General features: G+C 46.1%; 1 protein-coding gene across 1 annotated transcript in view; it reads left to right on the forward strand.

Moving 5' to 3' along the window:
• The window catches only part of LOC102281286 (phosphatase and actin regulator 1), a 254,955-nt gene that overhangs the window by 149,009 nt on the left and 92,128 nt on the right, over window positions 1–13,818 (forward strand). The window contains 1 exon segment of the mRNA XM_070361372.1: window positions 4,492–4,572. Coding sequence (XP_070217473.1) covers window positions 4,492–4,572 — 81 coding nt within the window.

Here is a 13,818-nt window from a genome sequence, read left to right on the forward strand (position 1 = left end):
GAATCGTTGTAGTGGACTCTGGGGCTTAAGGAGCGTCTCCAGTTGTCTGGTACCTGGCCCTGTGGTGTTTAGGGCAGAGGAAGAGTGGCCTATTTTCTGTAAGAACTCTGTGAAGGACGTGGTTGAGAGTGGGGCTCTGGATTGGTCAGTTTGCACAGGAAAGGCAGGCTCCCTGCAAGGGGCCAACTCTAGGATCAGTGTGGCCCCAAGACGTCAACAGATCAAAAAAATGGAAAATAAAAAGACGTGATCAATAGATGTTGATAAAGATGCAAGGATAACTATGCTCTTCAAGGTTTCCTGGATGACTTTTACATTAATATTTTGTTTAATGACAAGCTTAGAGAGCCTTCCTTAGATGGGCTAACCTTTTAATATGTTTTTGGGAGCTGTATTGGGTACAGTAACTGAGAAGTCCTTCTCTCACTCATTTCAGGCAAGAAACAGGGGATATGTGAAGCTTTTTAAAAGGTGTTTGGATCTACTCTTCTCGTTCTTTGTTGGTCTATAAAAGCCAATCAGTCATTTTCCCCCTTTTCCTCTTTAGGCTGTTTCATATGTTGGTGTGGAATTTTAGACTGGATGTCACTGCTTTAGCATTTGCACATTTGCTTGTTTATGCAACTGTATTTCGGTGTTTCAGTTGCCACAGGACTATGTTGAAAGCCTTTTACAGTGTTTTGCATTTATTGCATTACTGCAGCCCAGAAATTTGGTTCTTTTCTGAAGATCCAAAGAATTGCATTGTTGCCACCTAAGGCGATGGCACCCCACTCCAGTCCTCTTGCCTGGAAAATCCCATGGACGGAGGAGCCTGGTGGGCTGCAGTCCATGGGGTCGCTGAGGGTCGGACACGACTGAGCGACTTCACTTTCACTTTTCACTTTCATGCATTGGAGAAGGAAATGGCAACCCACTCCAGTGTTCTTGCCTGGAGAATCCCAGGGACGGGGGAGCCTGGTGGGCTGCCATCTATGGGGTCGCACAGAGTCGGCCACGACTGAAGTGACTTAACAGAAGCAGCAGCAGCAGCAGCCTGTATTTTCATTTTGGTGGGGGAAGTCAGCTCCTGCTTTTCCTTTTTTGCTTCTGTTGTGTTAGAGGTTACAGTGGTTGGTTTTAGAAATTCACCCTTATGTGCCCGTGCTCGTGCTCAGTTGCTCAGTCATATCTGACTCTCTGCCACACTGGGGACTGTAGTCCGCCAGGCTCCTCTGTCCGTCAGATTTTCTGGCAAGAATACTGGAGTAGATTGCCATTTCCTCCTCCAGGGAATCTCCCAACCCAGGGATCAAACCCGCATCTCCTGTGTCGCAGGTAGATTCTTCACCACTGAGCCACTGGGGAAGCCCTTTCACCTTTACATCTTTAGATATCTTCGCCATGTATCTTTAGATATATGCTGTACATCTAATCCTTGTGTTTTAATGCTGCCCTCTCGTTTACTGTGGCCTAAGGTTTAATCATCATCTGCTTAGATTTACTATTTTTGTTTTTAACTGATGTTTTTGCTCTTGTGGTCACTATTTTTTTTTCATTTCTTAACAACTCCATGTTTATCTTCAGCATCCTTGTGTATCTGCCTTCATCTTCTGCCCAGGCTTCTGCAATCATCCAGTAACTGGCCTCCGTCCAGTCCATCCTCCAGGCTGAAGTGGACATTGGTCTGTCAAATAACTCAAACCCAATCGGTTTCTTCACATTTCCCTTAGAAGAACGTGGTCAGGAAGGCCCTGCGTGGCCCAGCGCCCCCTGCCCCTCTGACTGCATCTCAAACCATCATTCCTTCAACTGGCGTTGGCTGTGCAGTCACACTGGCTTCCTCTCTGCTTGTCCACGGCACCCTGATCCCCCCAGCTTGCTCTGCCTGGAGTGTTTTCCACTTCCTCCCCGACTGCCCTGAGCTAAGATAACATACATTCAGCTTTCAGACCCAACTCGGAGGTCTCTTCCTCAGAAAACCCTCCTCTTATTCCCCAGTCGTTGCTGTTGTTCAGGCACTCAGTCATGTCTGACTCTTTTGCAGCCCCATGGACTGTAACCCGCCAGGCTCTTCTGTCCATGGGATTTCCTAGGCAAGAATACTGGAGTGGGTTGCCATTTCCTTCTCCAGGGGATCTTCTCAACTCAGGATTGAACCCGCGTCTCCTGCATTGGCAGGCGGGTTCTTTACCGCTGAGCCACCAGGGAAGCCCCAACTCCCCCATGGAGGAGATTATTTAGCATCTGCTCTGATGCATGTCTTCTTTTGAGGCCCATCTCAATTTGCAATCATGGATGAGGTGGCATCTCCTTTGATGACTGAATCACACCTTAGCCTGTGATCTCTGGAAGGGAGAGGCTCTGCTTACCATCATCCCCAGTCCCTGATGGAGTCCCTTACGCTGTGGGCAGCTGGTCCTCAGTTGTTGACTGAGTGTGGAGAGACAGCTGAAGTCCAGATAATAGCGGTTGGCCTGAGAGCATCCATATTCTGCTGGTGCTGGAGCTCTCGGACCTCTGTGTCCAGGGCTCTGCCCGCCTGCCTGCAGAACCTTCCTTTCCATCTGTGGCTCTGGTTCACCCACTTTACTCCATGGTTTTGAAAAGCCCCTGGGAAACTTGTTTTGTTGAAGGGAAATCTGTTCATTTACATGGTTCAGGCCAGGGTGACACTTCTTTATTCATCCGGAAGGTGGCTAATAAACTTTTACCTTGAAAACCCCCACTTCATCTTGCCTATTCAGTCTTTCCTACTGTGCTGCTGAGCAAATGTTTTTTAAAATCAGGCAGAACTTTCTGACCTAATGGCACACACTTCTCTTCCCCTTCCCCGGGTATCCCCTTTCTGCACGAGAGCACTTTCTGCCCTCTTCCCACCATATCTTGTCCTTTGGTTCAGGACATAAAACTCCTTCACCTCTCAAAGCGAATACTGCTCAATAGTTTCCCCATGCACCTCTAACCTTTGTCCTTCCCTACAGACTTCCTGCCCTCACTTCTGGGGGCTGTAGGTTTATATACATCCATCTTCTTATTAATATGTTCTCAGTAAGCTGTCTGCCAGGGCTAACATTTATTTTTCCTTCTCATACCACTGAATTCATTGTAATCTAAGGGAGAGTGTTAGAGTACATTTTTAAAATAATAAGTTTCAAAATGGATTATCAGGGATTTTCAGTCCTGATATGCTTGAGGATAACCCAGAGGGCTTTTTACTGTCATATAGTTGTCGGGTCCCAGGCTGGACCTGTTAAATGGCAGCAGGGGAGGCATCAGTGTCTTTCCAGACTGGCAGAGTGACTTGGTGAAGATCGAACAGCTAGTGGGTAACAGAGTTCAATCACAGTTCTTGTTTCCTTGCTTTCTTTCTAGTTCTTACTCATGTATTTTTTTTTGCATTAAATTCGATTGAGACTTGTGTGTGTTTAATTATCTGTACCTAAATTTATCTGCATAAAATTGTTTTCATATTTTATAAATGATGTTTCCACCGCCCCCCCACCCCCCGCCCCCGGATGACTGTGTAACCAAAGCATGCAAAGAATCTCAAGCTGACCGAAGGGACCACAGCCACTTCTCACCTCCTCCTCTCAGTGCTTCCTGGATGTCAGTGCTGGAAGAGCTTTGTTTCCTCTACGGGCTCTGCCAATCCTCCCCCACCCTGCTCCGTCCTGCCAGGAGCCACGGGCCTGCCCTTTGTGCCCTCCCCCCCTTCCCCACTCGCAGGCTCTGTTCCCACTTGACTTGCCTCCATCACACCACTGATCCGAGGAAATGCTTCCTCTTCCCTCCTCCAGCCCCCACCTGCCTGAGCAGCTGGCTCAGGTGAGTGGCTGGGTCCTTGTAGAGGGACGTTTGGGAACTGAACCATTCCTTCGTTCCTCGCTGGGAGCCGAGAGAGATGGGTGGGTGTCCTTCGGAGGTCTCCCTCCGCCCCCTCAGTCTCTCCTCGGGAACCTGGGTACCAATCCAGGGACCTTTAGAAGAGATGTTTTCATACCATTTTTTAATAGTTGAGAAGTGACTAAATCCTCAATAAGACAATAAGACATGATCTGTATGAACTAGGTAATTCAAAGAGGAATCCCTTTTGAGGAATCCCTTTCTGAGGAAAGGTCGCACTCTAGAAGATGCTATGTGATGCAGAAGTTAAACCAAGGATGAAGTTAGCATTTCTGGCTTCGAATCCTAGATCCTCTTCCCAGTGTGGTTCTGAGAGGTGGTTGAGCTGCCCTGTGGTACAGTTTCCTCAACCATATATCACAATTAAATAAAGGGAAAATGCCTACATCATAGGTAATTTGATTGTCTTGAAGATGAAATGAAATAAGCAGATTAAGATGCCAGTCATAGTAGCTGTTCACTGGTATCATTAGCTTACATTAGTCAAGTATGATTTACAGACACTTTCCATACATTATATTTTAGCACGTCTTAAAATATGCTTTTTTTTTTTTTTAATTGTCTTTGTTACTGACTCACACCTGCTTCTCTGTGTTTTGCTTGCAGCCCTGGAAAGGAAAATATCCATGAGGCAAAGCAGAGAGGAGCTGATAAAACGAGGGGTCTTGAAGGAAATCTATGATAAAGGTAAGGGGACCACTCCCGGCTCCACGGGCCAGAAAGAAGCCATGCTTGGAATTTCTGTGTGTGTGTTTCCCAGAGTAGGATTTTGTTCTCTGCATTGCTTTGTCAGAGTCTGAACCTGTAAAAGTCCAGACACTTCTGGAGAGATCAGAGAATGGAGCTGACAGCACTGAAGTGATTGGTGTTGTCGCGAAGGTGAACCCTCCCTTTTTCTCAGCTTTGGAATCAAACCACGGGATGCTAAGAAAAGTAATGGGGCCCCAGGAATGGTGTCAGTACGGGGGGTGAGCCTGTTGGTGTCTGGACACACACAGCTGGGGTGAACTTAATTGCTTCGGTTCTTCAGGCACCAGGGATTCCCAAGACAAATGTTAAAAATCCACAAGCGTCTAGAATATCCTGAAGAGTTTTTTTGGGGCAGTCCATCTCCCAGCAGTAGGAGAATCAAAGTGGAGAAAATGATAAAATATAAATGTACACGTAAGAGATTTCAAATGATAATATTTACAATGATTACAAATGCTCTGTGAATGCGTCCACAAGCATTTACCAGTGATTTATCACGTGTCTTTTGCTGGTTGAACTACTGCCTTTAGAGACAAAGGTACACAGTGGTTTACATAGCATATTTACTAGTCATCACCGGCCCCCGCCAACCCTCCTCCTTCCTCTCCACCCTTCCCCTCATCACCCTTCACTTAAAACTTTACGAGAAATGTTGTTTAGTCTCTGTGCTGTGCTTAGTCGCTCAGTCGTGTCTGACTATTTGCGACTGCATGGACTGATGCCCACCAGGTCCCTCTGTGGGATTTCCTAGGCAAGAATACTGGAGTACGTTGCTGTTTCCTTCTCCTGGGTATCCTCCCGACCCAGGAATCAAACCTGTATCTCCTGCATTGGCAAGTAGAGTCTTTACCTCTGAGCCACCAGGGAAGTCCTTTAGAAATGACAAACTCTTATTCCAGCTTTGTTACGGTCGTCCATACTCTTCAGGTCTTACTGTTTGACGCCAGCGTTGTTTGTTGGGCCAGATTATTAAATCACACACACTCCTTTAAAGATCCACCCTAATCATCAGAGTGATCTTGTAATTCTGACAGTTCACCACATTTTCGTAGGTCTTCTGCGTGCTGAGTTTGTGTCCTGACACCAAAAAGCAGGTGTGTTTCTAACCTGGGTGTTTTTCTCTGATTCTGCTGTCCTCAGTGAGTTGGTCCTTATTCCTCTGGTACAACTCACCTCATTCACCCCTGTCATGGAGCATCCGGATGGCACTTTTAAAGTATTTTTAGAACACTTTGCCACTCTGAAATGCTGCAAGTCGTAAGGGCTTTGTATGTAATAATAAGATCTCCTAGGCAACAATTAGAGTGAAAAATCTGTGTCAATTTAGAGTGTTCTAAAACTAATGAAATAAAACCCAGTCTATTTTTAACACATTTTAAAGTTCAATCTTTATTATTAGCTAAATCTAAGGGTTTTTAAAAGTGAATCTGAATTAGTAAAGTTTATTGAATAAAATTAAGTTGTCATGTATCATGAATGTATTGGAAAGGCCTCTGGAATATTTTCGGCCAGGCAAACCAGGAGTTCAAGTCTACCCTATCAACAATTATACCCACAGCCCCAAACACACACATGATCTTCCCGTGTATATTTTACTAAATACACAAAAAATCTGCACCACCGCTCACTGGTAGGGTGTGAAGTTGTATTATTTCACGTTTCCTGGATTAGTTGGTGCCTCAGATGGTAAAGAATCTGCCTGCAGTGCAGAAGACCCAGGTTCAATCCCTGGGTCAGGACAATCCCCTGGCATAGGAAATGGCAACCCACTCTAGTATGTTTGCCTGGATAATTCCATGGACAGAGGAGTCTGACAGGCTACCGTCCATGGGGTAGCAAAGAGTTGGACTTGACTGAGTGACTAATTCTTCATTAAGTATCATAGCCTTCTGGCACCTCCTGGGTGAGCCATGCAAGCCTTCTACTTCTGAGCAAGCCATGCCAAGAGACAGTTTCTTTGGCTGATTAGGCTCTCCAGAGAAAAAGAATCCATAACTTTGTCACTTTTATCCTACGTCTTACTTTCTGTTGTTGTTCAGTCGCTCAGTCATGTCCAACTCTTTGCAACCCCATTGGCTGCAGCACTCCAGCCTTCCCTGTCCTTCACTGTCTCCAGGAGTTTGCTCAAACTCATGTCTGAAGAGTCAGTGATGCTATCTAAGCATCTCATCCTCTGTCGCCTTCTTGTTTTGCCCTCAGTCTTTCCCAACATCAGGGTCTTTTCCAATGAGTTGGCTCTTTGCATCAGGTGGCCAAAGTATTGGAGCTTCAGCATCAGTCTTTGCAGTGAATATTCAGGGTTGATTTCCTTTAGGATTGATTGGTTTGATCTCCTTGCAGTCCAAGGGACTCTCAAGAGTCTTCTCCAGTAGCACAATTTGAAAACATCAATTCTTCAGTGCACAGCCTTCTTTAAGGTCCCCCAGACCCACCCTTTTGTTGATCTTAACTTTCCCTCTTTCATCTCAAATTCCTTTCTCCACATTCCCTCCCCAGTAAAGATGAGAAGTGTCTGACTACAGGTCTGGTATTCCACAGTCAGCATCCAAGGGCTAATACTGTCAGCAATAGAGCCTGTTCAGTCCAGTTCAGTGATCCTTTCCTCCGTTGTTCCTGCAACCTTTATGTCTCTCCCTGGAAAACTTCAGGAATCCTCTAAAGGAGAGAATACATTTTATTATAGTCTTCATAATTTCCATTATGCTTAATAACTGCTGCTGCTGCTGCTAAGGCGCTTCAGTCATGTCCGACTCTGTGCGACCCGATAGACAGCAGCCCACCAGGCTCCCCCGTCCCTGGGATTCTCCAGGCAAGAACACTGGAGTGGGTTGCCATTTCCTTCTCCAGTGCATGAAAGTGAAAAGTGAAAGTGAAGTCACTCAGTCATGTCTGACTCTCAGCAACCCCATGGACTGCAGCCTACCAGGCTCCTCCGTCCACGGGATTTTCCAGGCAAGAGTACTGGTGTGGGTTGCCATTGCCTTCTCCAGCTTAATAACTGAGTTAGGGTAAATATTGCCTGAATAACTTCCTGACTTAATCAAGGAAGCCGTAGACCATTAGAGAAGAAAGACCCTGATGCTGAGAAAGATGGAAGGCGGGAGGAGAAGGGGACGACAGAGGATGAGATGGTTGGATGGCATCACTGACTCAAAGGACATGAGTCTGAGTGAACTCCAGGAGTTGGTGATGGACATGGAGGCCTGGCGTGCTGCAGTCCATGGGGTCGCAAAGAGTCAGACACGACTGAGCAACTGAACTGAACTGAGACCGTTAGAGCAAAAGGCCCACTTTATAGAGGAAGAAATGGGGGGTGCATTGAGTCTGGGGGCTGCCAGCCCACACTAGGAGCTGCCCCAGAATTAGGAGCTGAGTCCTGTTTGAGGTCATCTCATGGCACGCGTTCAGTCACTGGCTGTGGAGAAAAGGACCGGTCTGGCCCCCACCTGTCACCACAACTTCCAGTTTCATTTTTGTCTTTGCGCTTATCAGTGTCTGCTTTTTTCCGTTCGGTGGTTGACTGGCCTTCCTCACTGGCACATAAACTCCAGGAGAACATGGACCTCGTAGGCTTGCTGCCAGACCTCCCAAGCCTCAGATAGAGAAGCTTGAGACAGGCTTACTCACCAGAATACTTACTGTTTGGACAGTGAGAAGGAGAGAAGTAAAAGTGCAAAGTAAATTGTATTTACTGTAGATTTTTCTGATAAAAGTGCTGTTTTTCTTTTTTTTGTCACTGTAGATATTAATCACATGACCTTGTATTCTGTTTCATCAGCTGTTAGGAATGTGAGTCCTGAAATCATTGCTTGGATTCAGTTCTAGTTCCACTTCCCAAGAGCTGTGCAACTTTAGTCAACTTGCTGAACGTCTCTGGTGCTTCTGTTTCTGTATTTGAAAGTGTGGATGATAATATAATGTGGATGACATGAGATCACATATCTGCAATTAGATTGCCAAAGCTGCCATAACAAAATACCAGAGGCTGGGTGACTTAAACAACAGAAATGAGTTTCCCCGTGGTTTTGGAGGCTGGAAGTCCAGGATCCAGGTGCCAGCAGGGCTGGTTTCTGGTGTGCCCGCCTGTCAGCTTGCAGACGGCTGCCGGCTCCCTGTGACCTCACGTGGTCTTTCTTCCGTGCGTGCACAGTCCTGGCGTCTCTTCCTCTTTTCACAAGAAAATCAGTCCTGTTGGACCAGGGCCCACCCTTCAGACCTCATTTAACCTCATTACTTCCTTAAAAGCCTCATCTCCAAATACAGTCCCACTGGGGGTTTGGGCTTCACGTGTAAATGTGGACCGTCGGCGGGGACGGAAGCAGTTCCGTCTGTAACAAAGTGCAGAGTGCACTGGCGGCTGTCATTCCATAAATCCTTGAGAAATTGTTAACCTCTATTGGTGGTAATCTCATCATCACCATCCTTTGTATTTTTTGATACCCTTGACATGCCTCTTCCTAGCTCAGGCCCCCTTCAGTGTTACGAAGGGGCATCGTTGTCCCCTTTCAGGTTCAGGAATCTTCAGCCCCCTTCACAACTGTCCTACCATGTGGGTAGCCGAGAACCCAGGCCCTCGATGTCTGATTCATTGCCTTCTCATCCTTCCCCTCTCGTCCTCTTAGCCTCTAAACACGTCGTGTGCTTGTCGTCAGCCTTCCCTTTCCTACAGCATCACTCAGCGGCTGTGTCTGAGAGCCTAGGGAGTAGAACAGACAAACTTTGATTGCCACAACCTGAGTGAACAGCAAGGGGCCAAGAGCCTCTTACCCTTTTCCAAGTTGTTCGTTTCAGAGATTAATTTCATAGATTTTCCGCCATCCTTCCTCGTCGCCTGGCTGGTCAGTCCTCATTTGGCACCGCCTCCTGTGTTAGCACCTGAGTCTGGTCTTCTGGCAGCAAAGCGCTGTCCACCAGAGATTCAGTCCCCGACGGCTGCCCAGTGGTTTGCAGTGACTGCCAGCACGTCTGCCAGGGCTGGCCTGGGTTCACGCTGCAGTTACACTGTTTTGGATATGATATTGCTAATGCGGAAAGCAGTTTGTCTTTAGTAGGTGAGCTTTTCTCTTCCAGCTCTTTGTTACTGATTTTGCTTAATAACACCTTACTTGTCTATAGAAAGTGTAAAGATAAACTGAGAAGTGCACCTGTTTGGGCAGAGGGAACTCAGAATTACTGAGGTTTTGTTATGGCTTCCCTGGTGGCTCAGATGGTTAAGAATCCGCCTGCAATGCAGGAGACCCAGGTCTATCCCTGGATCAGGAAGATCTCCTGGAAAAGGGAATAGCAATCCAGTCCAGTATTCTTGCCTCGAGAATTCCATGGATAGAGGAGCCTAGCAGGGGGTCCATGGGGTTGCAAAGAATTGAACACAACTGAGCAACTAACACTTTGGATTATTCTGACAGTTCTCCTAGAAATTCCTTATCTTATTCTTGGTTGGTTTAGTCGCTAAATCGTGTCTGACTACTGCGACCCCATGGACTGCAGCCCACCAGGCTCCTCTGTCCATAGGATTTTCCAGGCAAGAATACTGAAGTATTCTTTTTATACTGCATATATAATACTGGAGTATATTTTTCTTAGCAGGTTAAAATCCCAAGTAAAAATAAATAAAGTAAATGTCGCTCAGTCGTGTCCGACTCTTTGCGACCCCATGGACTGTAGCCCACCAGGTTCCTCCATCCATGGGATTTTCCAGGCAAGAATACTGGAGTGGGGTGCCATTTCCTTCTCCAGGGGATCTTCCCAACCCAGGGATTGAACCCAGGTCTCCCGCGTTGTAGGCAGATGCTTTCCCGTCTGAGCCACTGGGAAGTCTAAAATTCCAAACTGGTCACTAACTTTAAGTCAGGCAAAATGTGAGCTTGGATTGAAGAGCAGAGATTTTCTCAGTATCTGTAGAAACTAGCTCAGGAATCCTTCATTTAATGGAATGCAGGTGTGACGAGCAGGAGCTACTGGATGGCTCATATTTTTTATTGGTTTCCCTATCGAATCATGGAAGTATAGAGTTCAGAAGCAAGTTCAGATAAAACTTTAAAAATCAAAAAATGTTTGATCTCTGGATTTATCAAGGCCATATAAAAAATGCAGCAAACTTTGAAAACTATGAAGAAAATTTTAAACTGTTTAATCATGATGCAGTAGGAACATAAAATGTTAAATGCTTTTTCCTCCATTTCCCACATTTCTCACAATATGGATATAGCAATTTTGTGAAAAGCGCAATGTAACCATTGCAGTGAACTATCATCAATCTGAGGAATAAAAATGTGAAACCAACTAATGATGGAAAATAGCCTGTCATTTTGTAGACAGCTTATTTTTAACTATTCACCAATTTTGTAATCTATTTTTTTTTTTTTGAATGAGAACTTAAGGGTTCTCCTAGACTCCTAGAACATTCATTCATTCAGAAAATTGGTACTGACTCCCCACCCTGAGCCAGGTGGTCAGGTATCAAGCTATAGTGATAACCAAAAGAGTAAAACCCTCACCTTCTCAGTTTACACTCTTCCAAAGGCGTCAGGAAATAATTAAATAAGCATTTGATAAAGACTCTGATGCTGGGAGGGATTGGGGGCAGGAGGAGAAGGGGACGACAGAGGATGAGATGGCTGGACGGCATCACTGACTCGATGGATGTGAGTCTGGGTGAACTCCGGGAGTTGGAGATGGACAGGGAGGCCTGGAGTGCTGCAATTCATGGGGTCGCAAAGAGTCGGACACGACTGAGCGACTGAACTGAACTGATGATATACTGTCAAGGAGTGGTGAATACTATGAAGGCAAACAAAGCAGTAGTGTAAGGAGATAAACTCAGGGCGGGGCATGATTTTATATAAACGCAATCATGGAGGCCCTCTGGAGGAGGTGATGTTTTACACAGAGACCTAAATGCCGTGAAACAGGAGCATTGGTCCTACTACTAACTCTAAACAACGTGTAACCGAATTCTTGAGCCCTTAAGTTGTCTTGGTATGTACAGTAAAGCCTCTGGGCTGCATTTGCTTCTCTCTGTAAATCCAAACATGTCACCCCCTACTCAGAGAAGTTCCAGGTTTCTCTAGCAGCCTCCAAAACCCTCTGTGATCTGCCCTCCAGCCCCTAAGTTTGCTTCAGTTCCTGGGGTACCTCCTTATAACTTCCTCTTGTGACATCTCACCTGCTTCCAGCCCCTGACATTGGCATTGGCTGCGCTGTCTTCCCAGCATTCTCTTCCCCGAGACATCCATCCACGTGGTTCACTGCTCTTTTAATTCTTGGCTCAGATGCCACCTTCTCAACAAACCTTCATTGGAAGCTCTGGATTTTAAATTGTCACCTCCTCCCATAGGTCCATAGTCCCCTGACCCTGCACCACTGTGTTCTTTCTTTCTCTCTTTTTTCCCTTCTGTCTATTACCGCCTGCAGTGTATAAATTACATATATATTGTGTTAGCCTTTTCCTCATCGGTCTCTCCACACTGGAATGTGAGCTCCACCAGGCAGGACAGGATCTCTGTCTGATTTGTTCATGGACCTTATAGGCATCCTGCTGCCCGCAGCAGTGCTGGGACATAGTCGATGCTCGGTACATGTTTACTGAAAAGAACAACAAATGCCAGCTTGATGTAACTTGGTCTGTTCACCTGTGTGGGCAAAATCCAGAGCCCTAGAGCTCTGATCCCCCTTGTTATTCATTGGAAGGACTGATGTTGAAGCTGAAACTCCAATACCTTGGCCACCTGATGCGAAGAACTGACTCATTTGAAAAGACCCTGATGCTGGGAAAGATGGAAGGAGGGAGGAGAAGGGGACGACAGAGAATGAGATGGTTGGATGGTATCACTGACTCGGTGGACATGAGTTTGAGTAACCTCCAGGAGTTGGTGACGGACAGGGAGCCCTGGAGTACTGCAGTCCATGGGGTTGCAAAGAGTTGGACACGACTGAACTGAACTGATGATACGTGAAACTTTTTTGCCAATTATTTAAATAGGAAACACTATCTTGGGTGTATATTCATGTATAGAAAGAAAGAGTTAGTCTCTCAGTCGTGTCTGATTATCTGATTCTTTGTGACTGTGGGATTCTCTAGGCAAGAATACTGGTTTGGGTTGCCATGTCCTCCTCCAGGGGATCTTCCCGACCCAGGGATCCAACTGAAGTCTCCTGCGTTGCAGGCTGATTCTTTATCATCTGAGCTACCAAGGATGCTCCTATATTCATGTATATGGATGCCAAACACTCCTCATACAAATAGTGCCTTCTAAATGTTACGGAGAAGAATATCCTGAAAACAGTGAGCTGTTTGGCCATTAGTAAAATAGCACTGATTTTTCTCAGACTTAGCAAGGATCTTGTGAGGTCAGCTGGCCTGGCCTCTGTTGTTTTTCTAATGTGGAAATGAAGCAGCTGTGGCCCAGTGAGGTTACAGCCTTGCCTAAGGGCTCACAGCCAGTGAATGTAGACTCTGAAAAACTCTACTAAGACCTTCTGTCCTTCGTGTGGAATTTATGTTGTTGTTGTTATTTAGTCACTAAGTCATGTCCAACTCTTTGCAACCCAATGGACTACAGCCCACCAGGCTTCTCTGTCTCTGGGATTTCCCAAGCAAGAATTCTGGAGTGGATCCCCATTTCCTTCTCCAGGTGACCTTCCCAACCCCAGAGATTGAACCTGCATCTCCTGCATTGGCAGGCGGATTCTTTACCACTGAGCCTCTTGGGAAGCACTTGGAATTTATAGGAACACACAGAGAACTTTGTAATATATTACCCATTGGTTATCAGAGGATACTGATAAATACTGCTCCTAGTGGTTATTGCAGGTGATCTCTACAAATAAGCATGATGCTGTATATAAAGAACATCAGGATAACGGTGGCAAACGTTCTGTATTTTTCAACACTGGGTTTTGCGATGAAACCTCAGTTCTATCACAGTCCTGTCACGTGCTTCGTAATGGGTGAGTGTGTTTCACTCACTCAATCAGTGAGTTTGTATCACTGATCAGGAGGGGAGGAGAGGGAAAGAAGACCCTCTCTCTCCACGAAATGGATGCATATATTACATGCATCCAATCCCCAAACAGGAGCAGGGAGCTGGGATGTGCGGCTGTGTGCAGGGATGGAGTTGAGGCCGATGCAGTCAGTCCCTGGTCACTAGGCGACCGCTCGCTACAGTCACACCAAGACTTGGG

Source organism: Bos mutus, chromosome 23 (genome assembly GCF_027580195.1).
Source record: "Bos mutus isolate GX-2022 chromosome 23, NWIPB_WYAK_1.1, whole genome shotgun sequence".
NCBI classification, from domain to species: Eukaryota; Metazoa; Chordata; class Mammalia; order Artiodactyla; family Bovidae; genus Bos; species Bos mutus.